The sequence below is a fragment of the Caloenas nicobarica genome, chromosome 3, assembly GCF_036013445.1.
Source record: "Caloenas nicobarica isolate bCalNic1 chromosome 3, bCalNic1.hap1, whole genome shotgun sequence".
Taxonomy (NCBI): domain Eukaryota; kingdom Metazoa; phylum Chordata; class Aves; order Columbiformes; family Columbidae; genus Caloenas; species Caloenas nicobarica.
Window position 1 is genome coordinate 37,142,733 of NC_088247.1, and position 27,629 is coordinate 37,170,361.

The window sequence follows — 27,629 nt, forward strand, 5'->3', positions numbered from 1 at the left end:
AATATGTAAATAATTGTATTTGGAACGTGCTTATATCAATCAACCTAAATGTATCCTTGATTTAGTGAACATCAGTTCCATATTGCTTGTGATAACAGTCACTGTGGGTATAGCCTAATGTGCTTTCAACATCTGTTCATAGTTGAGTTTCAAACGAAAGATATAAAAGTTTCAAAATGCTGCGATTACTAAAGCATGCCTGAAAACCTCATATTTGTTTGAGCACAACTATCTATCAAATACTTATTTTAAAAATTATCTTGCCCTTTGGAGCTAAACTGAATTTCTCTTTCACCCAAACGATGATGATGATGATTTTTGTAATATTAATAGTAAAAAAAAAAAAAAAAAAAAAAAAAGTCTTGGAGTTCCACCATCTGAAAACAAGCTAATGCTTGAGTGTGCACATCAGACCTTGAAAAATCTTATGGTGTGGAAAAGGGTGATGGGAGGAGAGTTTAAGCTACCGTCAAGTGCAGAAAACTAATTATTAAGGTTCAAACAGCTGGAATTCTTTAGGTTAAGAAATATAAATATAAACATATAAATATTCCTGTTTTTTCTTAATAATATTTGGACTTTACAAATATGAGTCAGGCTTGTTCTGGGCCTTTTAAGAACAAAGAAAACAATAGGTACAGAAAGCCTTCAGGTCATCCTAAAAATAGTTTAGATTAGAAGGAACATCTGGAGCTTGTTCAGTGCAGTCTCCTGCTCAAAGCACGGTGAACTTGGGTGCTAGATCAGATTGCTCATGAGCAGCCCCACCCTCATGGGAAGGGATGTGGTGTTTTGGGTTTTCTGTTGTTGTTGTTGTTTGGTTTGGTTGGGTTTTTTTTCCATACACATGACCAGAATTTTTGCTGCCACTTGTCTGTTGCCTCTGTCCTTCTGTGCCCCTCTGAGAAGAATGTGGCTATCTTCCCTCCCACCCCCTTCTCTTTAGGTAGTTGAAGACTGCAGCTGGATTGCCTCCTTAGCCTTTTCTCTGCAGGCTGAACAAACACATTTTCCTCAGCCTGTCTTCATATATCCTGTGCTTCAGCTGCTGACCATGTTGGTGGCCTTTCCCTGGACTTGATCTGATCTATCAATATCTGTCTGGCACTGGGGAGCCAAAACAGGACACAGTATCCCAGATGTGGTCTTAAAAATGCTGATAGAGAGGAGGAATTGCTTCCTGTGAACTGATTGCTGTGCTCTTGCCCAGGATAAAGTTGGCCTTCATCATCACAAGGATGCAGTATCTGCCCAACTTGGGCTTGTCTGCTAAGTCCGTGGAAAGTTTTCTGCAAAGCTCATGTCTAGCCAGTCAGGCCTCCCACTTGCTTTGTTGCATCAGAATTCTTTTTTTCCAGGTGCAAAATTTGGCATTTGCTTTTGAGCTTCATGGAGCTTTTGTCAACCCATTTGTTCAGTCTGTTAGGGTCCCTTTTAATGGCAGCTGTGACCTTCCGTGTTTTGACCACTTACATTGATATGTTATTGGTTACCTGCTTCCTGACAGTGGGACAGCATGTGCTCTTCAGCTTGCCAATGATGATATCAAACAGTATCAGCATTCCATGTTCCTAAGGAATGACATCTATAACTAGTCACCAATTGGACTTTGTACTGTTGATCACACCTTTTGCGACTGGCAGTCATACTAATTTTCTATCCAGATTGTAATCTGCCTGTCAAACCCAGCTGTCTCCGGTGTGGCTATGAGGATAGTGTGAGACTCTATCAATAGTTTTGCTGTCTTATCTCCCACGGGATTCTGCAAAGCAGTTCCCTGAACAAGCTGAAGTTTGCTGTTGTGAGGTGCAGAGTTGTAATTCTGCTGGTCACTTCTTTCAGGACCTTAAACTCCTTCATTTCATGCCTGCCATGAGCTTTCAGTTTCACTACCAGTTCTTCTTTATTTATGACCACCATTACCAGTAGAGCACTTTTTTTAATTGGTTCTTGGATCACTTGAATCATTGTCTTTTTATTGCAGCGCGACTCCTTGTTTTCACATAGCATCTTACAGTATTTCAGAATAATTCATAAATAATTTGGTTTGCTAGAACGTTCTATTTTATCGTGGCTGTTCGTGTATTTCTGTTGACCTGCAACAGCAAATAGGAGTGTGTATGACCATGAATTCCTCTTACCTGTTGAGGCCAACCTAAGCATTTGGTGTATGTCCTCAAAAAAAGCATAGCCTTTGAGAAGGCTTTTAGCATTAGGTGGTTGATTTTCTTTTGCAATGATCTGACTGCTCTGCCATTTAGCTTCCCTGGTGGCTGCAGATGGTGTGTATTTAGGGGTAATTAAGGATCAAAGAATAAGTAATTCCAGTGAGTTTTAATTGCTTTGGGTTAATCCCCCCATCTGGATGATCAAATAGTTTTGACAGATTGAATTAGACAGAGTGGCTTGCTTTGTTTTTATCTACTTCCCACATGGTGGAGCCACTCAATTACTGTGTTTAAACTTGTACTCATAGTACAAAACTTACCGGCCTTTAGAAGATAATGACCTAAGTAACTTAGAATTCATACATTAATTATTTTATGCATAGCCAGTTCAGTTTTGCAGGGTTTGCTTTCAAATGGGCTTGAAACTAACACTTACCAACTGTTATCTTAGACCTCTGCCAGGGAAACTCCTGCTGTTCATGTGGTGCTACAAATCGTATTATATTTCAGTCTGTGCAGCTTTGTCCATCGTGATTCTATGTAACTACCTTGTATTAAAATTTATGAAGGGTTGCAGTTGCTTTTGTCTGTCATCTCTGTTCAAGTTTTTGCCAGGTATGTTCAGTTTCTATTACGCCAGAGATTAGCAGAGTTGATATTTTCAAAGAATGACCAGGTGTTTCCTCCCAGCAAAGGCTTTTTCAGGCTGTTTCATGTTGTTTAATAATTAAAAGTGAGTAGCTGGTTTAATGTGAAAATTCCTAGCAAAGTGCAAAATAGATTAAGGCTGATATCTTTGATTAACTGCCTGATATGAAATTTTACTTGTGAATTAGGTTAGACTAGACGTCCCAAATTGAATTAGTTCATCTGAATTGTATAAACAAATAGTTCTGTTGAAGGAAATTCATTCAGGTAACCTTTTTTCCATGCTTCACTGTCACAAAGTGTGAAAGCACAAGCTAGTAACAGATGAAACTGAGGCCAGACTACATGTACCAGAAGGGCTGCACGAACAGGTTCTGTGGTATATGGAACTCTTAATTTCTGAAGTAGAATTTCATGTTCTAGGAGCCTGCTCTCCAAGAGAAAGTGCTAAATAAAAACAAAATTTAAAAGTACGTGGGTACTTCTGGCTGCCTGTGGAAACGAATCCACTAAATACTGTGGAGAGATATTTAGGACACTGAATTAAAAAAAAGAAAGAAAACCACCTCTGGTTATGATTTCTATTAGTGAGCCTCACAGCAAATATTTTAATGACTCTCTGTTCTTTGTAGGCATGCTTTCTGAGAAGAAAGTACTGGGTGCTTCTGCTAAAGATTTAACACTAAGGTAAACCTTTGTCTTCCATTGTCTGAACATTCTGTTTAGTAATTCTGCGCAGTTCTCAGTAAATGCGGGCAAGTTCTTCCATGGTTAGTTCCTGATATTTCAGCTAAATGAGTATATAGCATTGTCATCCTCTTACAAGTAGGAAAGTTGAGGTTCAAGTTTAAACGTCTTGCCAAAGGTCATATTACCCCTACAGGCAGATGATGGTGGGAGGTTCTTGGCTTGGTCTGTTGTTTTCCAACACTTGCGCTGCCCTGCATTGTACATGAATGTAGGGCTTGTGTTTGCAGGCTCCTCAGCCTTGCTTCTTGAGAAAATTCTTGGAAAGTGATTCCAACTGGGTTGATTACTTTTTTGATTTCAGTTAATTTGTCCATAAACATACGAGTTGGTGTGCCTTGGAAAAGTACTTCATTTCAAGCTGGAATATATTAAGATGTGATAGCCATATTCACGCTTCTACAATATGCAAAGCAGGCCCTAAAGCCCTCTGTGATATGCCTGCTGTTGTCACTGAGGTATCATTTTACCTCATGATGCCTTGAATCGCCAAGGTTCAGTTTCTCGTTTTGCATCAAAATCTCCTGTGAATGTTTAATCTCTGGGATAATTACCTGCAGTCATATAAAAGATTGTGGCTTGTGAACAACTGACACGTGGCTTATCTTCTGGAGCACTCCCCAGACCTCACTGCCTTTCTTCCTGTGTGTGTCTGGCGTGTCCTGGTGTGCGGCTGGAAGGTGTGCAGCTTAGAACATGTTGGTTGTCAGGAATGTCTGCGGGTGAGGACATCTTCACTCTCTGCCTTCTTTTCTGGTCCAAGAATCCAAACAGTAGGCAGAAGTGGTTAGGACGTTGGGGAAGGTAGAAGATACAAGGGATTAACCTTGTTGTGGGCACAGAGTTGACTGTCACTTGCTAGGATTGCAGTCTTCAAGGCGCTGGAGTCAGATGAGAATTGCAGATGATGTATGGTGGAGAGCCACGCATGAGATTGTCAGAAGTATGGTCCCCATGGTAAGGGCTAGAGAAAGGAACAGATTCTCTGGGGTTGGCGGGTAGGTTACTTCTTGGCAAGTGTAGAGCAATACAAGCAGTGAACGTTTGAAGGCTTTCTATTTCTTACCTTACTCTGGCTTTATTACAAGGTTCGGGCAGCTTGGGAACATAGGAATATAAAATCTTGATTTGGGAAGATGAAGGGAACTGTGGTTTTGTGGTATGTGTTATGGAATCTGTAACTATTGGAAGTCACCCTGGCTATTTCATGCTTTTGTCTGGACCGAGGGTTTTAATCATCTTGTTAGGAAGGTTCGTATGCTGCAAAGAGGATGCATGTGCTTTTTAACTAAACCCAATGCCGTATAATTTTAGCTACAATGTGCTGACTATTCAGAATGCATAATTAGACTGTTCTTATTTTAATATTCTTTTCAAAATCATTTGCTCTGGACTTAATCTCTTCAAAAAATAGTAAATAATGTATTTGGCTAGTAAATTTGGAAAGAAACTCTTCTTGAAAACTAGTAGCTAAATATATTATGGTATGCTCAAAGAAAGTATATATTTTTTTCTTTACTGTATTTTTGTTTTACAGTTATGACTGGTTCCAAACAGACAGTTTGATCACCATTGTCGTATATACTAAGCAGAAGGCAAGTGTATTTTACAAAAGAGAGAATTACAGGATCCAGTTTGATCCAGCTTGTATTCTGGGAGAACTTTTAATAAAATGGGTTTTTCTCTTTGTTTGGTTTTTTCGTTGCCTATGAAAGGATCTGAATGCAGAGTTGGTGATAGTTGACTGTCAAGACAAACGATTAAGGGGAGAGATCGTCATAGATGACCACTCATATCTTGTAGAAGTTGGTACGTGCTGTGATTTTGCAGTTGAAAATACTGAATTTTTATTCTATTTTATTTAAACCCTCTCATCAGGCCATATGTGTTTTACATATACCAATTAATATTTTATTCCTCTGTTAGAGATGAGTACTTTAAAGTACCTTGATGTAAAGGAATTACATCTTTTAACTCACATCTTCATTTGTTTAGTATGTACTTAATTTTTCATGCATGAAATAAGGTGTAGTAAGAAATTGATGTAGAAGTCATGTAAAGTTTTTCCTCAAGTGTGTTCTAGATGGTTATTAAAATGCCCTTATTCAAAAAGGGCAAGTGGAATGATTTAAGTAAATGCAGGTTGTTATCTTTACTTGAGTCATGGTTAAAAGTAATGGGGAAACTGATGCCTTTCTTAACGTTACATGTTAGGCCTGCAGAATTCCATGGGACTGATATGATGCATGAGTGAAATTTCAGGACCAAATAAAGATGCATAGGGTTCTAGGCTTATTAGTTCACTCTGTATTTCTAGCCTTAAATTATATGTGTATATAATGGGTAGGATGTAATCTTGGTTTTGCTTAAAATAGAGTTTGTTTCTCTTTATTTCAGACTTGTATCATGCAGTTCAAGAAGACTTGGCCGGTAAGTTGCTCTTGCAGTACTTCTGTATCTCTTCTAATATCAGAATGTGGAACTTCAATTGATTTTTCTGACTCATCAGACACTTTAGTTTTGCTTTCCACCAGGTTCTGACACATCAGTTGAAACAAACCATAACATTAACAATATTTTTTTAAAATTCTGGCATTTAGGTCTGTGAGAGTAATAAGTTGATGGTCCTCTGAAACGTCTGAGTATGACTAAATGTTAAAATAATTAGAAGTTAGTTCTGTTGTGTACTCACAAACTGTTCTTTGCTTAGACTGGGATTTTCTTGGATTTAGTTATTCATTCAAATGACCTTGAAAAGAAAGGAAGAAGTAAATAGTGATAGTTGACAATTTCCAGTAAATGAGGACTCTTTTTGAGCATTCTTTTTGACCAGATGGGCTGTGAAGCATTTCACAAAGTATTTAGTAAATTTGTTAATTATGCATATTAAGTTAATGCTTGTTGTCTTAAATTAACTGTAAAACATTATAAAGAGATATTTGCAAGTACATCTAATTTTATATTTTAATTTACTGAATTAATTCCGTGTGTCTTGAGAAATGACTAATCTTTCTAAAATTTCATTATAAGGGAAGAGTAAATTTTTTATTTTTTGTACAAAATGTAACTCGAAAGTAACAGTGTGAAACCTTTTATCTTTTAGTGAATATTACTGAAAAAGTTGGGAAAGTAGAGATTATATTAAAGAAAAAGGAGAACATTCATTGGAAAATACTGGGACAGCCCTTGGAGAATCATAATACATTTATCAAACGCACGGACAGAGGTAAGCATTTTCATGGCCATGTTGCCAGTTGTTTTAAGACTTTTTGGAGCGTGTTAGGCATATTTAGTTTCTCCCTGGATTTTCTTTTCCTGTAGTCATACTTTTTTTTCAGGAATGTTGTCTGGTTTTGTTGAAAGCTGCTCAGGAATTCTCCTGGAAGGGGTTCAGCTTGGAGGTGTTTTTTTGCTTTGCTTATTTGTTTTGTTGTGCAGTAGACTTGGAGGTCTTCCAGGCGTGTGGAAAGACTGGAAGAACCGAACAGGGGAAAGTGAAGACTGCTTGGGTGTTGTTGCATCTCATGGCTGCCTGTGTGCTTAATACCCATTCTGTCCATATGAAAACCTCAGTGCATGGACTTGTTTCAGTCATTATGGGAATAACTGTAGCGAAGGAACAAAAACCTCCACTTCCAACTGTTACTACAGATGTAATGACATCTTTCAATGCTGTAATGTTGTTCCAGCACCCTGCATCTTTGTAACTTGAGCTGTGATTCAATAAGATACTTCAAGCCGTGTGTAGGTATCAAAGCCAGCTCTGAATAAGCTGATGTTTCTGCAAGAAGCAGTAGATGTTACCTACGAGTTCATTTTGTGGTAACAGAATAGTATGAACTTGATGCAGCACTGAAGTCCATTAGTCTGATCAGTGTGCTACTTTTTTTTAAAAACCAAATTATAAATTTCTGCACAATTATATAATATAAGCATGCTCCTGATGTTATTGCAGCTGTCCAGTTTCTCAAAATCCCTCTTGGCCCTCAGTTTAATAGCACTCAAAAGGTGACTGACATTAGTCTACCTTCTTATGTGTGAAAGCGAATCTGTACACTTTTAAGAGCTAATTAAATGTTGATCACCGTGTCGTACACCTCTTACTGGCTCTCAGTTGTGCTACTTAGGCCGTTAAATTTGAGAGATTACTGTGGTACAAAAAGCAAGACCGACTGCATAAAAGCACATCTCTTTAGCTACCTTTAGCTTATGTGGAATGTAATTTTTCTTGTGAGAGTTTCAGAAACTATTGAGTCATCCACTTTAATATCACATTGTTCAATACAATTCTCTGTGTTTAAGGTGATGCAGCCTGAACTAATATGTTGTCCACTGTCCATTGCTCATTTTCTCCCTCATCACTTCTCATGATTATGGAAAACAGAAAGAGAAAACAACCTGAAAGAACAAGAGTTGTAGAATACAGTGACTTTATAGGTCCTTTGCAAATGAGAAAAGTGAGGATGGTTGGATTGGATAATTGTCAAAAATCCAAATCGAGCGCTAGTAAGCTAAGCCATTCTCCAACATAACATTTGTCACGTTATGCAGAGAAGCGTTATATGTGTTGGATAACTTTATTATGTATCACTGACTGAGTTTAAATTGAATCCCCAGAAAAGTTAAAGGGCTTGCTGAACCTGAATTTCTTCAGCTTCCTGATTACAAAGGTGATGAATCTGGCAAATATATTGATATCTATGGCTTTTTAATCCCTACTCCAGAAACTTTTATTCTGCGGTTTTTCAATTTTAAACCCCTCAAATTTAAATTGAACATGCCAGAAGGTTTATACAGGAAGAATGCTTAAGCCTAGAGGTCTTTCCTTTATTCCAACTCTGTGCTTTCAGCTTTGCCCTAAAATCTGTACGTTGGAGCCTTCTGTTTACTCAATTTAGTCTTAAGTAGCCACTCTCCATTTCTGCTTAGAATTGTGCTCCCTTACTCTGAATTGCAGAGTTTTCAATTTTGCTTCCATTTTTGTGGGAGCAAAATAATGTTATGGGTGAAGAAACTCATACCTTGTGTAGTGTGAGCACATAAATAGTAATTAACAACTCTAGATAACTTCCTTGTCTTTACTGGACATGCAGCTGGTTTTATATGCAAAACTACTTTTTCTGAAGCAAAATAACTTTATTCTGGAAACAAAATAATCAATACTTCCAGCCTGGTAAGTAATTCTGACGTCATAAATTCATCGATGCATTTTATATATGAAGTTAAATAGATCTTTGAAGAGAAGATTAGATTGTTCCTTGGTAAACTGCAGAAACGCTTAGTGTGATGTGTATTGCAGATACAGAGGCTCTCCTTAATACTACTTACACTTCAGTTGATTTTGCATCAAGGTCGTACAGAAGTAGTTTGCCTATGCCCACACTAGGACCACTTTTAACACAGGCAGAACGTGATGTCAGGTACTAGTAAAGTACAAGTAAACTGTGCAGTAAGATAGTGTAAATACATATGCTGCTGACCAGAGTCTGATTCACATTAGATACTTGGCCTCTTAGACTATTTCAGTGTGTAGCTGTGATGAAAGATGAGCGAGGACTACAACAGGGCAGAGGAAGGACATACTAGCTTTGTAAATAGCTGTACTTACATGATATACCAGTTGCTATTAAAAAACCCCAGCAATGTGTGTGACATAAATGAAGTAACTTACACCTGTTTCACAGAGAAGTAAAGTTCCACAAATTTTATTCTGGCTGAAAAGAGCAGGTAGAACTTCTGACACAAGGTATATTGGAATTTGAGTGTGAGCAGCAGAAGCAGAACCAGTGTTGAAGTAGCTCCTTGTGGGAACTGCTTTATTTCCAAGACCTAAGCTGGCCAGTTAAAGCTATTTTATAGCTTTATACCAGGGGTGTGTGTGTGTGTGTGTGTGTATATATATATATATATATATATATATATATATATAGGGTAGCACAGATGCATTGCCTTAAATATTCTTATTTTTTTCACTTGGATTTATGTATCTTCCACTGCTTACTCTCAGCATTACCTTTTGTTTCCCATGACTCTGAGAGCCTTGTTTGAAGACAACATAACTGATAATTTTCACTTCTTGAAAGTACTGGAAAATCTGGGAACAGATTGGAAAGTACTTATGTAATATTGTTATACTTTTTATTTATTCAGTTTGTTGGTTGGTTCTTTTTTTTGGTTTTTTTTTTTTGTATTTGTAGTTCTTTTGATAAGTTACTGACACTTTCTAATAAAAATAATAATTTTACTCAGAATGTTTCCACGCTTCAGTGTGGTGGCAAGGTTATTCTGCACCTGTGAACAGTAAGTGCTTATGGGAACACTGATGTTTATTTCCTTGGGTTTTTCTTGCCTGAGTGTTTCTGTAGTATTTCCTTGTGTACTGATAATTTGAAACATTTCCATTGTATTCAAGCACAGGAAGGAAGGCTGAAAAATAGGCATGGTTGACACTTGAAAACTTTACTTGATTTTATGTTACTACTTATTCATACGACAGCGTTCATGAATGAGTTTGTGAAGGGGGGTGACCACTATGCCCTCCTGAGCCCCTATAGTTTTAAGTTATTTAATCTTTATTTTTACAACAGCCAATTCTAAATTCTACAAAAAATGATGTCCTTCTTCAGAGAAAACGACATATTGCCAAGATGATACTGGAAGCCTATACTAACCTTATGCTATGAAGAAACAATTAGCATCAGCCCCTACTTTTTCCCCTTAAGCTGGGAAAGTCATACTCCCAGATAAATTGCCTATGGACTCTCAAATTTCTGCTGAGTTTAAAGTAGCATTTTGGCCAGTGTATCTGTTAATTAATGGGGAGGAAAGAACAAAATTGTGGAATTTCTTCAAAATTGAGGGGGATTTTTTTTTTTAATGTTAATGGCATTACAAGGAACTACACTGTATCTTAGGATGTATCAGAAGATTCTAAAGAATATTCAATACTGCTTCTGCTCCTTAGGCAGGATTAAGTGCTTAGTTTTCTGGAGGAATAATTTTACCTGACAGTATTGCATAGAAAGCACAATTCAATATAATTAGATTGTCAGTGTAGGGAAGCTGGTGACATTACTCTTAGATAGCTGTTATGAAGCTGGTCATTAGGAAGCATAAACAAAAACTAATGGTCATAGCGCTAGCATTCTGGGAAATTAAATGCAGTATTAAGAAAAAATAAGGTGGAACTTTCTGGGTTAAAAAACCAAAAACCCAAACAAAAAACCCACCCACAACATACCACAGTGACAGAGTGCAGTTTTTTTCATAGGTATTAAGACATGATTTTCTTGTAGGTGCCTTTACTGGGAAATAAGATATGGAAGATCACTCATGAGGGTATAGGTTATGATCACCACTGCATATCATGCTTCTGCATCAAGGTGGAATTGCAACCAAGCCTTGGTGGGGACAGGCCAGCACTGTAATACTGTTACTTAGAACTGCAGGTTGTCAAAGATTGGTGAAAAGAAACCAACTGGAAAAATATTTAGAAATTAGCTTTTGCTGTGGAATTATTAAAAAATATATAACTTTAGTTATCTTTGTTCATCTTAGTTGGTGAAAACAGATCTTTCAACTTTGATTTTTCTGCATTAGTATGCCAGGGATTTTTTGTGGAAAAACTGAATTCTGCTGAATTTAAAATAATCAAGACCTTCACCACTGACCACTTAAATAAAATTTCATTGTTGAGTATAAATCTGCTCAAGATGTCCCTTCCAAACACCCCTCGCTCTGAATAAGAAAACCTTGCATCTACATAAGAAGTATTGCTATGTATCTAAGGCTTTTATTTTTGACTTGTGGACAGTTGTTCAGCTGTAGTTGTGGTCAACAGAAAGTGAAACTTTGAATTATTTGAATTACAATTTTTTACTTATTTTCTAGTTTCTTAGCAGCTTTAGCCAATAGAATAAGCAACTGATGTTGGGGCTGTATGTGATAATACCACATATCTTTGTCCTGAAATTTGTTACAACACAGTAAAAATGAAATTTAAGGGAAAAACTAAGTAGTAAGCATGCCAGTTTGGAAAATGTTTTACAATGACTGTATACATAAAAGCAGTAGCCATATGCAAGTGAAAAGTGAGACATTAATAGGGATGACTTATGGGGTGTGCATGTGTGTTTTTCCTCATGGAGAATAAACTATACTTCTTCCATCTGAAAATGATTCTGAACTTCCACTCAGGCCTCCGTTTTGGAAACTAACCTAATTACCAACTTCTGCACTCCTAATAAGCATGCAGCTATTGGCAGATGCTTAGAGGATTCAGTGAAGAATCCAGGTGACATTGCCTCTGAGGACTGAAATGGGTTGTAATTGTGTAATGTGAAAGAATGCGTAAGTGAAAGATCATAGGGCTTTTTTTTTTTTTTTCTTTTTTTGGAAGTAATAGAAGAGAGAGAATGCTCACGTGGCGCTCTAAGGTATATACGCCAGACTTACGCCGTGATGGTGTGCTGTTTGCTGCATAACCAGGGAAAGTTTAGAAGGCGTTGGTTCAGTGGAAACTATTTTGGGAAGGGAAGGAGATGATCTGGGAAGGGCATGGCTGACTCTTTTGGATAATAGGAGCTAGGCTGGGAAATCTAGTAATTGACTGAGGTGTTTGAGGGTAGTGATACATGGATAGTCAGCACGAAGGGTTCATGGTTGTCATAACTCCAAGACTGGGCTGCTGCCAGGAGTGATGGGCAGGCACCTTCCTTCAGCTGTGTGGGCTGATCTCCAGTATCCTGGCACTAACACTGTTTGACGCTCCATAATCAAGTCACCTGAACAAATTAAGAATTAACTTTCCGTGGGCTGACAGACACTGGGTGGTATGTACTTGCTGAGGATGCCGTTGGACTCCCCTGCAAAAGATGGGAGAGCAGTGGAAGGATGTGGCTTTTATACTTCAAAATTCTGCATCCCAAGCAAACAGGCCAGGTTGCTGCCATAGTGTTACCAGCGTTTCGGCTAACAAGTAAGAAGAGATAAGAATTGTCCCTGAAGTCTTATAATTGAAGAAAAGCATGAAACATCATTCAAGGAAAATGTCTTAAATTAAAATCCCTTTCATAATGAATAAGAATACAGTAGGCAAAAGGGTGATACTCTCCCAAAAGTATCATTGTCCTTGCAGCAGTTTTGTAAGTAAAACTCATTTTGTGTGTGTATGAATCAAGGTGCTGTAGTTCTTCATTCCAGCAGATGAGGAACTTGAGTTTAGAGAGCAGCATCTTTAACCTGTGACTGTATAGGGTTCACATGGCAAGGTTTCAGTCATGGAGGGGGGATGCTGCAAGGGTGGCTTCTTTGAGATCAGCAGCTGTGATGCTGACACAGCTCCATCAAACCTGACCTTCTCCCTGATTGCTTTCTCTACTTTGAAAATGAGGAATTGCTACTGGGCGCTTGCATGATGCTCCAAAATTGAGAGAGCAGTGCCTTTTGCTTATGTGTAGCAGCAATTCATATGTCTTTGGCATTGGACAGTTAACTTGCTTCTAGGGGTTGCTGAAAGCAACCAATCTGCTTTAGCTTGCTACTGGAGGCCGATGTTCTCCTGTTGAAAAGCTTTTCTGCATTGCCAATTGTTTTTGCTTGTGGCTTCAGAGTTTATTCGGACCACTGATAATGAACTAATTTTATGTAAGACAACCTAAACTAGCAGGTTCCTTGGGGCTATGAAGGTCTCTTTTTAAAATATCAAGTTGAGTGAATCGGGACAAAAGTTTTGTATGGCAAATTAGAAAGGAAAAGGGAGAGGTAAAGGTTAGTTTGTTATAAGTGGAAAAGGTTGGAATTTGTCAGGTTGGAAAGGTCAGAAAATTGTCAGGAAACAGTGAATCATTGATGAATCAGTTTTTTAACTTCTCTCCCCACTCCCACATACCTGGAAGAGAATTAGCTGATCAGTATTGTGGGATATATTACCAACCTCCCATATCCCTTCAAGTAATTAAGTCTGAAGAATTGACAGCAGTCTTAGCGTATTTATTTCTGTACTGTACTTTGCAATTTTAGTATGTATTGTTTTTCAAAAGAATGGTAGAAAAACAAATTACAACAAACTTCTTATAAAATTTCTGTTGTATAACCAGAGAGCTGAGGTTTTGCTTTACTTCAAGATTGGTATGAAATGGAATTATTGCCTTTCATTTTTCAAGACTGTAGTCATTCTTTTGTTACATCTGAAATGTTTACTCATTCAAAATATGTGGTTTGTAGAATGTTAGATGAAAGACGTGAGAAAAAATTAATGAAGAAAGCTTTATTCCATGTCAGAGGCTTTACATCGTGTCTCTGCAGGCATTTGTAGTGGATAAGTCACTAGTATGTATTTGAATAATTTAAGAAAACAAGTGTATGCAGAAAAATGCCACAGCCACCTGCTCTGGCAATAGTGGTATGTAATGAATTTGATGCTAATTTAGGCCATGCATGAATTGCATGTGCAGCTGAGATTTAGTAACCTGAATGTTTATTTCCAGGCGTAACTGTACATATTTAGATACGTTTATTTATACCCTTGGAAATAATGCCAACTAGAAAGAAGCCTGGCTGTGCTGCAACATTGTGTTTAAACCCTTAACTTTTAAGCATTTCGTGGATAAATATTGTTTGTTTGAAAGTTTCTCTCTGTTTAAAATTCTTTTGTTTCTGTTGTGGTTGAATTGACAGACTGTAGTCCTGTACTTACTGAAGAAGGGAATGTTAATGATGATGCTGTTCCTTCAGGAAGCAATTGCCTGCACTGTCCCAGAGGAGTCTGTAACTGGTCTCCAGCTGTCTTGAACTCTTCGGCTGGGTTTTTAATCCAGAACATCTGAGAACAGCAAAATGTTTGCAATAATGCTGCGATAAGGATACTGCAGTACAGATAAATTAAATGGAAAATGATGTCATTAGGTGAAATTACTGAAATACTCAAAGTGGTCATTAAATGACTTTTGGAGAATGCTGGGGAAGGAGAATGGACCAGGCTAGCTTATTGAGAGCTCCTAAAGCCTCTTGTGTTGCTTTTGTTTGTTTTTTTTAAATCGTTATTATTATTATTTTATTTTTCTTTGTTTTCTTTCTGTTGTTGTTTTTTGTTTTTTAAGAAGTCCTGCAATTGGTGCCTGTTCTCGAACTGTACCCCTAGTTAAGAATAAAGCTCAGCCAGCCTTACTGGCTTGGGCTTTCCCTTAAGTGGTGCTGTTGGAGGTAGGAGCAAGGAAGCAATGGCAGTGGTCACTGAGCTGCAAGACTCACTTAAGAAGAGTTGCTGACTTCAGAAAGAATTTTGTCTGAGTTTGGGATTTAGGCCACGTACAAGTGATGTACACTTACTACAGGTAGTCCATCCCTATTTGAAAAGACAATCAGCATGTGATTAAAGTCAAGAAGTAAAGAAGCATGTGCTGGTGCAGTGGCAAAATACAAAAGATCAAGGAGCTGCTTCTTCTAACTGTTAAGACCTAAAGACATATTAGAATCATAGAGTAACTTAGTTGAAAGGGACCTTTGGAAATGACCTGGTCTGTCTGCTCAAAGCTGTCCAGTCAAGGTTTGAATATCTCCAAGGACAGGGACTCTGTCTGGGTAGCCTGACCCAGTGTTTGATCAGGCCATCCTCATGGTGATGCCCAGTTGGAATTTCCTGAGTTGCATCTCATCCTGTCTTATGAGGAGCTCAGCTATGTAAACAGTGACTTGAGTTCATTTTTCAATAATGTTGAGAAAAAGGGGAAGAACTGTTGCTTCACTGAAATTACTTCAATGCAGAAAGTGTCATTAGAAGGGTGTCATGCTCAAGTGTTCCCATATATGAACCTGTCAAATTTTGAGAGGCTTCACGTGAACTGGGACAGGTTACAAATTTTACATTGAAAATGGTAAGTGGCATGATGGGATTATTGTAGGGAAGAGGCTGCTTCTCTCTGCCTCTCTTTTTTTTTTTTCCTTTTTGGAAGTATGAAGTTTAGGTAATGCCACTCATGGGATTTTGCTGCTTGCTTGCTTTTTAAATTTTTTTTTATTTTAAATTCTTTGCCAGGCTGAGCTTCCAATATCTTGTAGCCCATGAAACTTCCCTTGAGTTACTGACCTGTGCAGGAAGTGTGGTATCACCACTCTGGTATTTCAGGTTAGAGCTGAAATACTGCAGTGCTGCAACAAACACTTAGCTGAAAAATGTTCTTCTAGAGGTAGAAGAGAAAAAATTACTTCTGCTCATCTTCAGTTTACACCTCTGGCTTTGTATCTAGATTTCTACAATATGCTGGCACTTGCCTCATGCAGCAATTGTTATTCCCATTGGTATTTTAGGAAAGCTGGGACGCTTGTTCCCAAGTACTCAAATAATAACCTATGGTGGCAATATCAACAGGCCTGTATCAGTTAATAGAATATTGTACTGCAGAGTTGAGGAATACCTTCCCGCATTTGGCATTTGTGGCTAAATTAACCTTTCTAAGCATGTTTCTTTCCAGAATGAAAGCCACTAAGTGGTTGTTTTTGCATCCTTGCCCTTTTTTCTTTGAAGTACTTCTTCCTTGCTGCTTTACGCCTACTTATGCTCTGCAGTTGCTGGTTGTAATGAGCAGGGCACAGCCCTCTGTTTAGTTGTGTTTTCAAATCCTCTCTTAGAGTGTGAAGTGATATGATGATGCAGATTACACAGATGAGGCTGGCAGTTTAGATAAACTGGGCACAGGTCTGGCCAGCCTTAGCTGAGCGCTTTGCCGCCGAGATCATCACCAGTGTAAGTGATGAGTTGTTGCTGTAGCAGAGGCAGAGTAAATGGCTTATTTTGCTCTGAGTCTATTGTTGGTACAGGGAAAACACATTACTTTGAGCTTCCATAAGATACTGGTGAAACTATTATAATTAATTTTGTCTTTGTCCCTGAACAGAGCTAAATATTCCTGGGTGTTCCTTTCTTTTTGCCTGTTTTTTTTTTTTTAATCTCCATCATCAATTAGCTATTCTGATTATCTGTGTTCTTTTAGTGATTTCTTTCTCAGTCTCTTGAAAAATCTTAGTGGAAATTCAGACATTGCAGAGTGATTTGTTTGTCTGTGGGGATTTTCTGTTTGTTTGTTTGGTATGTTTTTTAATAGCTTTCTTTTTTTCCATTACCGTTTGCCTAGCATTTAGCTGCTGCACAAGTTGAAAAGCACTCTATTTGAAACCCACATCCTCCCCTCCAAAACAGCTGTATCAATAAAAATTTGTGCTGTATATATGACTTTGTAGTTGATTTAAGTAAGCGTGTGAACATATAACTGGAGCTCATAATTTCTAGTTAGCCAAAAGGCACCAATTCAAGTCTAAAATATTTATTGATAATGCTGAAGCATGTGTTGCCTGCGTAGGCACAGATATTAATTTCATTTTAGGTTGTGTGTAAGCATTGGTATTGCGTACCTGAAAAATTGTGCAAGGCTGTATCAGAAATACTTGTGCTAATAGAAGTGAAACTGCAACACTGAGGGGTGGTCAGCCCAAAAAATGCGTGGGATGCCGGTTGGGTTTAGATAGTTTCTTACTGAGAACTGTGGTGCTATGCCTTGCTTACACTTCATTTGCATTACCCAAACTGGTTTTAGTCTGCATATATATATTTATGCTGTAGTCATATGGTGAATTTAGCGCAGGTGCAGTGTAGTAGAGGGGGTTCTGCTTTCTGCTGGTATTTGGTGGTTTTCTACTTCTTCCCAGTCAATGCTAATAACTCACAGATTCAGTCTGTTGTGAGCCTAAGGTAAGGCTATAAATGAGTCCTTAGACCAAAATGAGAAAATCAATTGTAAGTAATTATACAACAAGCATCTGTTTATAGTCTTTTTGTAATTGTTATAGTGAAATACATGTTTTTCTCTATCTCTTATTAAAAAATGTATAAGAATAGAAAGACAGATTGAGACTTGCGTAACAAGTAAACCCATTTTTTTTTAGGACTGTTCTACAGAAAATGCAAGTTGGTTTCTAAGACAGAAGTTACCCACGACACCAAACTCTTCTGCTTGATGTTGCCTAAGAGCACACATCTCCATGTTCCCACTGGACAACATGTTTACCTCAAACAAATCATTGCAGGTAAAAAAAATGGAGCATGTAGCCATGGTTATATTAAAATAAATCCCTTTTTGTAGTCTTGGGAGAAGGCCACTAATTCCCTGGTTGTAGTTAGAAAGTCTCTGCTTCCAGGATCACAGTGCTTAATAATGAACTAACTGGATTAATATTGCTGGGAAGCTTAACTATCGAGGTGGTTGGCATTTACTCTTGACCTTATCAGCTCTTCTTTCAACTGTGCCTTTAAAACGTTCTCTCTATTGAAGTAGTGCTCTTCATCTTTGAAGGCGGGGAAGCTCATTGTATATGTGTTATGTATGATTAGTCATTTCCTTTTAGTTTGCAGCTTTTTTGGCATGGGGAGGCTAACGTCACAGTTTGTTTTTTTACTTCTGAGCGATTTATAGCCATCATAGTAACGCTACTTTACACTCCAGTTGCACAGTATTCATAACAACATGAGATTGAGAGGAATGCAATTTGAAAAGCATTGCTTAAGTGCTATTTTTCCAAATTTTGTTAATGGCAAATGTAAAAAAATTAAATGGGAAATAAAAAAAAAATCTTGGTTTTTTTTAAGGATACTTTTTAAAAGTTGCATGTTAATGATTATACTGGCCACTATACTTGCATTGCTCTATGCATGGTAAAGAGATCTCTCAGAAGAATTTTTAAATAGCCTTTAATTGCGAACTGTTTTGTCCTCTTCCCTACCTAATTGTTTGCTGGTGTCCAACTCTTGCAATCTTCCTTTCTGTCATTATACAATAGCTTTTTGAAAAGATAGTGGAAGAAAATATGATCATGCAGTACTAAAAATCTGCTATTTCAATTTAGAAAAAAATCAAGCTGTGGTACTTGAAAGTAAATGCAAATGCTTTTAGATTTTCATGTTCTTTGGGGATGACTAGATGTTTTCTTCCTGTGTTTTGAATTGCTAAGTAGTTTAGAAATAAAGTACTTCACAGTGGCCTGAAGATTTTAATTGGAAGTGGAAGGCGACTATAAGAAGAACTGGTGCAGTGGAAAGTAACGTACTTGTGTAAAAGCACATGATGGTGTTATTTTTATGGGATATACAGGTTATTGTTTATTGTTTGGTTATTTTGGTACTTGTTTGCAGTACATTTGCTGGATGTACTTTTCATATTATTTCAGCTACCTTTTTCTCTTCTATCTAGGGACAGAGGTAGTAAAACCATACACACCTGTATTGCCTTCTTTGCCGCTGGATTTCAAAGAACCATCTTGCCACGATGGTGCACATATATATTTAATGATTAAAATTTATTCCTGTGGGCCATTCACACAGGCGCTTGAGCACCTGCAAGTTGGTAAGTATATGTTGAGGTTTTTAGTGTTTGGCTTTGTAGCGATTGCTTTATTGCTTCACATTCACTGTCTGGCTATTGCAATGTTCTTACTGTTTATCTACTTATACATTGGGACATGCTTTTAGCTTTTTTTGTTAAAGCTTATTCTCCGTGCCCAAAATGTGCAGGCTTATCCTCCCTGTAACTAGGAGTTGTCCATTACATAAAGCTGTCCCAACTGATCTTCTAAATGTGTTCGTGTTGAACTGTTGAGATATGTCAACTATATCACACATTATAGTTGATCACTTTGATTGTATGTAATCTTAGAGCACCTTTTTGTATTTTCAAATAAAGAAAGCTAGGTCTGCTTTATTAGACTTGAGATGTACTCCCTTTTCTATTTCAGATATAGTGGCAGATTTTTAACACTGATTTGCAAATGTTTGTGTATTCATACAGTGTGGAATCCATCAAGACAAGACATTTTAATTGAACATCTGTTCTTTTAACGAGAATGATTCTTGTGTGAAATGCGTAGTACCTTTCTGAAAGGAACCCTAATACTACAAAGATGAAGGCAATATGAAAGGGCCTGTAAAAATCAGACTACTAATCAGCTTGTTTTCATCTCCTTAAAGTTTACCGTTCTATTTTTTAAATTTTTTTTTAATAAAGGAGACTATATTTCCGTCAGCAATCCTGAAGGTAACTTCAAGAAGTCACAAGTTCAAACATCAGAAGATCTCTTTTTATTGGCAGCAGGCACAGGCTTCACACCAATGGTTAAACTGCTGGATTTTGCTCTGACAGAAGTTAGTTGCCTCCGGTATGTACAATTCTTATGATTTAACCCCTAGCTAGAGTAATCCATAGGAGGGATAAAGCATAATGGGCAAGCCTCAGTGTTAATAAAACACCTGACAAAATAAAATGGTACGAAAGCATTTTTCTTCAACTGATGCCAAAGGCTGGTATGCTTTAGGGAAGAGACTGTCAGAGTCTTAGAGAACTTATGCATATTTGGTTATTTGCTACCATCTACAAAATTGACTGGTTTGTATTGTGGATTTTAGATGTAATACAAGTGAGCTCACCGAGGAGAAAATCTGAGGGGTTTTTGTTGGGGTGGGTTTTTGTGTGTATTTGGTTTCTTAAACTAGCTTTGCATTTGAATGCCTTTTTTTTTTAGTATTGAAATATTTCAATATAGGTACTGTTTTTTGGACTGAGGAGGTTTACAGCTGTTTAGTTATGAAGGACAGGGAATTGCTTGAGAGAGTCCAGCGCAGGGCCACAAAGATGATGGAGTGGAGCATCTCCCATATGAGGAAAGGCTGAGGGAGCTGGGTCTCTTTAGCTTGGAGAAGAGGAGACTGAGGGGTGACCTTGTTAATGTTTATAAATATATAAAGGGTGAGTGTCACGAGGATGGAGCCAGGCTCTTCTCTGTGACAACCAATGATAGGACAAGGGGCAATGAGTACAAACTGGAACACAGGAGGTTCCTCTTAAATATGAGAAGAAACTTCTTCTCAGTGAGGGTGACGGAACACTGGAACAGGCTGCCCAGGGGGGTTGTGGAGTCTCCTTCTCTGGAGACATTCAAAACCCACCTGGACGCCTTTCTGTGTAACCTCATCTGGGTGTTCCTGCTCCGCCGGGGGGATTGGACTAGATGATCTTTTGAGGTCCCTTCCAATCCTTGACATTGATTCTGTGATTCTCTTTAATCTATTAGAATAGCTAGCATATTTCTATATTGCTTTGACCTGCTAAGCAACAGTAACACATTTTTACCAGATGAGCTCCAGTTTTCACTGAAGTTAGACTTATGTAAGCAAAGCATTTAAGTACATTCAAATGCATTAAAAGTGTGTATTGCATATGCTCTCTGTACTCTGCTTGTAAAATCTACACAAGGAAGCATTACTTGTTCTTGGTCAAATGAACAGCTTGTTTTGACCCCTTTTGTCTTTCAGAACCCCAGCACTAGTACTTCTGCTTGATATGATTGTTCACAACCATAAGAGAGTATACAGTAGCTCAACTTTAAAAGGAATTGCAAAATGTTTCTGTAGGGGCATACTTTGACAGAGCTGAGGTGTGCTTACAGTGCTTTTAGCAAAAATCTTCCTCTAGAATCACATCTTGCAGAATTTCTTAGCAGGTGAAATTTTTGTCAATGTGCACTGTTATAATTTGGGAGAGTATAAAACTCAAAAATGTGTCTGAACTGTGTTTTCTTTAAAGCTGTTGCAGAGGACAGTTCAACAAACTTGCTACTGTTTTCCTGTCCCTTTGAATTTGGACTCTTTTAATGGAGATTAATTTCTAAAGCCAGGTTTTATTCAATGTAAGCACAGGATGTTTTGGCTCATTATGTCTTCATGAAGCACATTTTGAAACAACATAGAGAGATTAATTGGGCTTGAATCTCCATAGTAAAGCTAAGAAGGATAACATGCATTGCAGAAATCTGTTTCTAAAAAAATAGTCTAAACTCAGGCATTATTCTTGTTTTAGTTTTTGTTCAGCAATTACGTATAGTCCTATTTTGTGAGCAGAGAGATTGTGTGCTGTTTAGGTCTTCCAAAGTGTCCTGTATTGTCAGTAGCGAATAATATGTGGCTGGCTGGCTTTGTGAATCCAAAAGATAAATCTATCATCTCACATAAATGCTTGGGAAACACTACTAAGTGAGTTTGGAATATTTTTTTTTTGGTCATCTTGAGGAGGAAACTAGTATGTCAGGTAAAGGTAGTTGTGATAATATGAAAGCAAAACTAAGGAGAACATAGTAAAAGATGCAAATCTTGACATTTTGTCCATAACCAGAATAAAGAGAGTAGATAAATGTGTGAAAGACTCCTACTGCACAGAAAATGTTTCTACCTAATTTTTCCTTGAAAGATGACCAGAGTGCCTTATTTAATTCTCTTCAGCACAATTTCTTGTGGTATCTCAATGCTCACAGTTAGCTTAGGATGCAGCAACATCTGTTTTCTTACCAAAATAAATGATTTTTTTCCTTCTTGCTGCGGAAGCTTGCTAGGTGATGGAACGACTTGAACTAGTACAGGTTCTGTTTATATGCAGACACTTAAAGCTTGGGTTTTCTGACTGCTCTAGGCAACATAATTTCTTATATTTGCTCTTTAACTCTCACTTTCTCTTTTGGGAAAATATTACAAGAGTGTGTTTAATATATGTGTGTATGTATATATTTATAGATTTAGATATACTGTTGGTATACATAGGATTATATGCATATATAAGCAATATAATTTGCATAAAATTATCTTACTGTGAAAAGTAACGATTGCTGTAAACTTGGATTGCACGTGCTAGGCCACGAATTGAGAAAGTTGAGGAAGGATCTGAATAATGACCGACCTGTCACCTGAGGTGCGGCAGCAGCCTCTACCTGTGGCGCTGGGCAGTCCTGCTGAATTTCTGGGGCCGCACGGCGAGTGCCGGAGAATCCATCCCCAGTTTCCCTAGGCGGCTTTTGCTGTGGTGTAACGGGCTTGGATCATTGGATTTCCATTCTTACTGTCTAGCCAAAATCTCCCTATCAACTTTCAAGTCTGTAATTTCTTGCCTGTGGTAAATGTGGAAAACGGTTTGTTCTCTTCCTGTCTGCAGTATCCTTTGGTGCATCAAGCCATGATGTCTTTCCTTCAGTGTGTGTCTAGCGCTCGTCTCTTAGGAGCAAGGTTGGCCCCATGTAAAAGGAAAGTGGGTGAAAGTTTGTGAAACTGTCTGAGAAGGGCCAGCAGGCTGAGCTCAGCCTTCATGCCAGCCCTGACAGGTACCCATGTGGTTCCTCAAGCATTTCTGCACCAGGTATCCAGCGCTCTGGCTTTCTGCATGTGGGGCACTGAACTTGCAGCTTCTGGCACCGCAGCAACACGCACGCACGCTCTGCTCAGAGCTGTGCCTGAGGGGAAAAAACAATAGGAACTTAAAGCCCCATGGGGTGCAGGTCAGGAACTGCTTGCATTTGACAGCAGATCTTCTGTCTTAGATCGGTTGTCCCCGAGGCACTAGTCTGTTGTTAGCAATAAAGGAGAAGTTAAGCTTATGTAGCTTTATCAAATGGTAAATTCCATTTTGTGAAGTCAGTGGTTTTGTGTTTTACCTCTGTTACAGTATAAAAATTTGAAGAGATAGTGGCACTGACCTTAATGACAGAGCATTTATTTTTATGTGAACTATCTGGCAAATACAATGCTTGTAAACAGTAGCTTTCCAGGAAAACAGATTTTATAAATCACCAAATAAAGTAAGAATAAGATAACCCGATACAGAGCTGTAGTTTGCTCTTCAAGTTGAGTGAATTATATCTTCCTTCTATGTGTTTAGATTCTGTCTTTATGAAATTAATATTGACATAACCTTCTTGAAATTCTGGTTTCACCTCTACAAGCTGGTCTATGTAATATTAAAAATATGTACAGAGTTCATATACGAGATATTAACTGAAGTAGTAGTGCTCAAACAATATTGAGAAGCCATTAGATAAAATTTGACAAGCTATATTGTATTCTCAGTCAGGTCTTAGTAACTTCAAGAGACTTTATTTTTCTTAGGACAGCAGTTCCTGAACTAGAAGTTGCAACCGCAGACAGGGTTATGACATTTAGAAGAGAGGTCACAAGTCCAACAGACTTTCAGGTACAGCAAGAAAGATACTCTATCGAGTTAGTGGCAAAAAGATATGAGGATTGCAGAGTTGCAAAACAAACAAACAAACAAAATGTAAGTAAAAGGCTTCTGTATAATGCAGTAAGTTCCGATTCTTTAACATGTTTCAAACAGAGAAGCAATCTGCAGTTAATTTTTTATTATTTTTTTAAGGACAGTGAAGCTTATCTTCTTCAACAAAACAGAAGATGACATACTTTGGAGAAACCAACTAGAGCAATTAGCTCTTAAAGACAAAAGGTATTTAAGAGTGATGTGGAGAACTTGTACCGTCCCAGCATATAGGAGAGGTCTTGGGGCTTAGACTAACTCTACAGCTTTGGCACAAAGACAGATCCTGATGCAGGAAACTCTTAGCTAAGTATTTAATGAAGCCAAGAGAGTGGGTCTATTGGTCACAGATACATAGCAGCAGGCTGTGTCATTATCTTCTGTACATCCCATAGGAAATGAGGGATTTGATATGACAGCGTTTAACAGATATTTATTGGAGATGGTATGTAAGATGAGGTGATCATTAAGACTGTCTGAGAAGCTTTCTGAAAGTGAAGATAATTAGCCTTAGCGATAGAAAACACAGATATGCAAAGAGAAACACAGAAGTGATAGACCAGGACAGTGCATCCTTGGAGCAACATTCTGAATTTACAGAGAAGTCCTGAAAAAGTCGCTTTGGTGTCACTTAATTGAGAAAATGTATATATAGAAATTTGAAGTTTAAATTAGGCCCATTACTTTCATGCTTACACTGTCTAATTGTTGCCTTTTTTTCTCAAGTACAATGTAATTATGGATTAAAATGCACTAGTGCACAGGTAATGCTGTAGCAGGTCACATTTCCATCAGGAGACACAGGAGTATCAGGTTGCCTTTTAATTTCAGTACTCTTGCTTTTATCACTAGATAAATTCTCACTGCCTAGATTTTACATGACAGAAGTATACTTTGTTTATGCTTAATTCTTAGTTGAAATTGTATGAACAAATTAATTTCACTTGCTTCTTCACAACTTTGAAGTGTAAAATCAATATTATTTCATTGCCTGGTGATGTCTGGCACATTCAAGGCTTCATTGTCTAGAGTGTAAATTTAAAGTAAAAACCCTTTTTCCTTTTTATTAGGAGCCTCAGATACACGAGTGCTTGGTTTTTACTCAACAACTACTCTGTTATTGAGTTTTTTAAACCAGTTACAGTATTTTCTCATTAATGAAGTTGTACTGACATTTTCACAAGTTTGGCTAAGAATTTTTATTTCACTACTTGTGTATTGAACTACACCAACATTATGTAAGTGAATAACAGAACAATAAATCTTAATTCATACAACTGTTTTTCTTTGTAAGGTGAAATATACAGCTAAAACTTTTTAAGACTGAAAGATTTGGTTAAATAATTAAATGCACAATACTGGAGGGGATTTGATTGACTTGATTGGTAGGAACAGCTAGATGTCTGTGAGATCTGATACTGTGCCAGTGGGAGTTGAGCAGAACAAGAAAGTAATTGTAGGAAACGCCGGTGTCTCAGTCACTAGAATTTTGGGTGGCAGATTTCTTATTGGAGGCAATATTTCTGAAATATTCTTCTACTTTCCAGGTTTGAAGTGAAATTCATTCTTTCACAACCAACAAAGGACTGGGTGGGTAAAGAGGGGAAGATTTCTTCATCTCTTCTCTCTGAGTTTGTGAAAAGAAGCAGAAAAGACTCCAAAGTGCTTATCTGCATCTGTGGTCCAACACCGTTTACAGAACAAGGAGTACAGTGAGTATTTCAAATTATGAACTGGAGAATGAGGATTTTTTTTTTTTTATTCGATCACCTAACCAGCTAGAGTGCTTCTGACTTGTAAGGCCTTTTTTGAAAGACTATCATTTTCTGCTTTGCAAGAAAACTTTTTAAATAAAAAAAAAAAAAAATATATAGTATCATATATCATATCATATCATACCATACCTGGTATCATACTTGGAGTATATTTAGTGTGCAGCTAAGTAAATATCAGCAACATGTAAGTTTCATGAGCTCTAGTAAGTTGTCCAGAACTTTCTAAGAGCCTCTATTTAACAATAACTTTTTTTCCGCAAAGCTTTAAATACTGCTTTTAATTCGATGTTCATAGAAAACAAGATTTCTGTGTTGGTGTTAACTTGACAAATGAAGTTATTAAAAGTAAAATTCAAAGCAGGTGTTCTATCACAAGCACTTCTCTTGATTTTTTTTTTTTAATTAATGCATTTATTTATGTCTGTACCTAATACTTTCCTTATTTTATATGTTGTATATTTAAAGATAAAAGGCCCTCTAACTTTCTGTTGAACCAAAACGGATATCACTTGCATTTCTGCAGCCCTGCTGAAGTCAGGTTCATGGATCCAATGGAGGGTGAAATTGGCCAATAATCATGCTACCTCATGAGAAATCTGAGATAATTAAAATTATATCTGTATTTAGTTTTAGAAATTTTTTCTGTATCCTTAAAGGTCATGTAGTACATATGAGTTCCTGGGCATGATATGTTTTCTAAAGTATTTGCAAAGGTAAACTTAGTTGTGCATGTCTGAATAAAAACAAGATAGTGGTGCTGAAGTTATGTTTCAACAGTGTCTGTGGTGAGTTTTGGGTTCCAAATATTAATATTATCGACTTGATTTCTGACTTTCAGATATCTGAAGGATCTTGGATACTCCCAAGAAGAGATACATGCTTTTACTGCATAAACCCATATGAGGATATCAGTGTTTGTTTGTGTAATTCAATCTTATTTATTTACCTTCATGAATTAAAGTGCGAAGCAATTTTGTAAGACTTGAAATTTCATTCTTGGTACCAAACTGTTTCTCGGAAGAAATGTATCTTTGAAAAAATTTTATATGATGTTTTATCTTGTTTTTGTAAATATTTTTGGTAATACTTAAGTCATCCAGGGTATTAATTTATTATAGAGGGAAGCAAAAATGTATAGTATACATTATGTAAGATATGTCATGTTGTTGGTTCATGAGAATCCTTAAATTTATGACAAGCACTGATTTAGCTTTTGAATTGAAAAAGCTTTTTAGTTTAGTTCTTACTGTAAAAAGTCTTAAGAGCAATACTGTCTGAAATTAAATACTGCACTGTAACTCAGGTAACAGTTCTTTTTCATCCAATATCTCTGTTTGACTTGCAAGTGATCCAGATACATTTTTGGCTTTGTAAACAAAGAATAAAAGTACCTTTGGTGAAATAAAATTTACATCAAATAATAAAAAAATAATAATTTCACATTACTTTATGTATTTTTAGTTTGGTGGGTTTTTTTGTATTTTCAGTTTATAATGTCATATAGAAAGGTTTGCACAAGCTTAGGACACCAGCTGAGAACTCAGAGCAGAGGCACAGGGTCATCATCCCCCACAAAACTTGCTGTGGGACCTCACTGATTTCAGGCATCCCATATCAGGAGACATTCTGAGGGTAAAGACATGACAGCTTGTGGCCTGCAGATACCAGGGTAAGGACCACAGAACTACCTAGAAATATTAGACAGATTGCAGTAGTATTAAATGAGGTTATTTGAATTGTTACAGCTTTTTTACTCCATTATTAAAAGTATGTTATCATGAGGCAGTAATCTGGTGTCTAATAATAGTTCAGAGAAAGAAGCAGCAGAGCAGCTTCCCCCTTTGTAGATGTTGTCAGTAATATCTGTAGGCGTTGCTCCATATGACATCTAGTAGTGTTTACATCTTCTGTTGTGTTGAGTGGGTATTTCTTCCTCCGAAGAAGCCAGTGTTCATGAAAAACATTTTCATAATACCCTTAAAAAAAGGTTAAATTGCTCGCTCTCCGTGACTGGCTATGCTAAACTGAGCTGTCATCTCTTCAGTGCCTTCTTGTTTATTAGGCTTGAAGTTAGAAAAGGATCTGGTCATCAGTCATTGCCCGTAAGTCACAAGTTATTTGAGAAGAGACAGTGGTTGTGCCATCACTTTATCTAAAGG

General features: G+C 37.4%; 1 protein-coding gene across 6 annotated transcripts in view; it reads left to right on the forward strand.

Annotated features, from left to right (window-relative positions):
* Nucleotides 1–26,864, forward strand: part of LOC135987480 (cytochrome b5 reductase 4) — a 40,451-nt gene extending 13,587 nt beyond the window's left edge. For 2 of the 6 annotated variants that reach the window (XM_065632419.1, XM_065632421.1), the window contains 11 exons: nucleotides 3,449–3,503; nucleotides 5,101–5,158; nucleotides 5,279–5,372; nucleotides 5,961–5,993; nucleotides 6,667–6,789; nucleotides 17,502–17,642; nucleotides 18,803–18,955; nucleotides 19,613–19,763; nucleotides 23,798–23,884; nucleotides 25,243–25,407; nucleotides 26,309–26,864. In XM_065632419.1, coding sequence (XP_065488491.1) covers nucleotides 3,449–3,503; nucleotides 5,101–5,158; nucleotides 5,279–5,372; nucleotides 5,961–5,993; nucleotides 6,667–6,789; nucleotides 17,502–17,642; nucleotides 18,803–18,955; nucleotides 19,613–19,763; nucleotides 23,798–23,884; nucleotides 25,243–25,407; nucleotides 26,309–26,363 — 1,115 coding nt within the window. In that variant the 3' untranslated portion in view covers nucleotides 26,364–26,864. The other 4 variants (XM_065632420.1, XR_010606016.1, XM_065632423.1 and 1 more) reach the window with 4 other exon arrangements.
* Nucleotides 26,865–27,629: the final 765 nt, after the last annotated feature.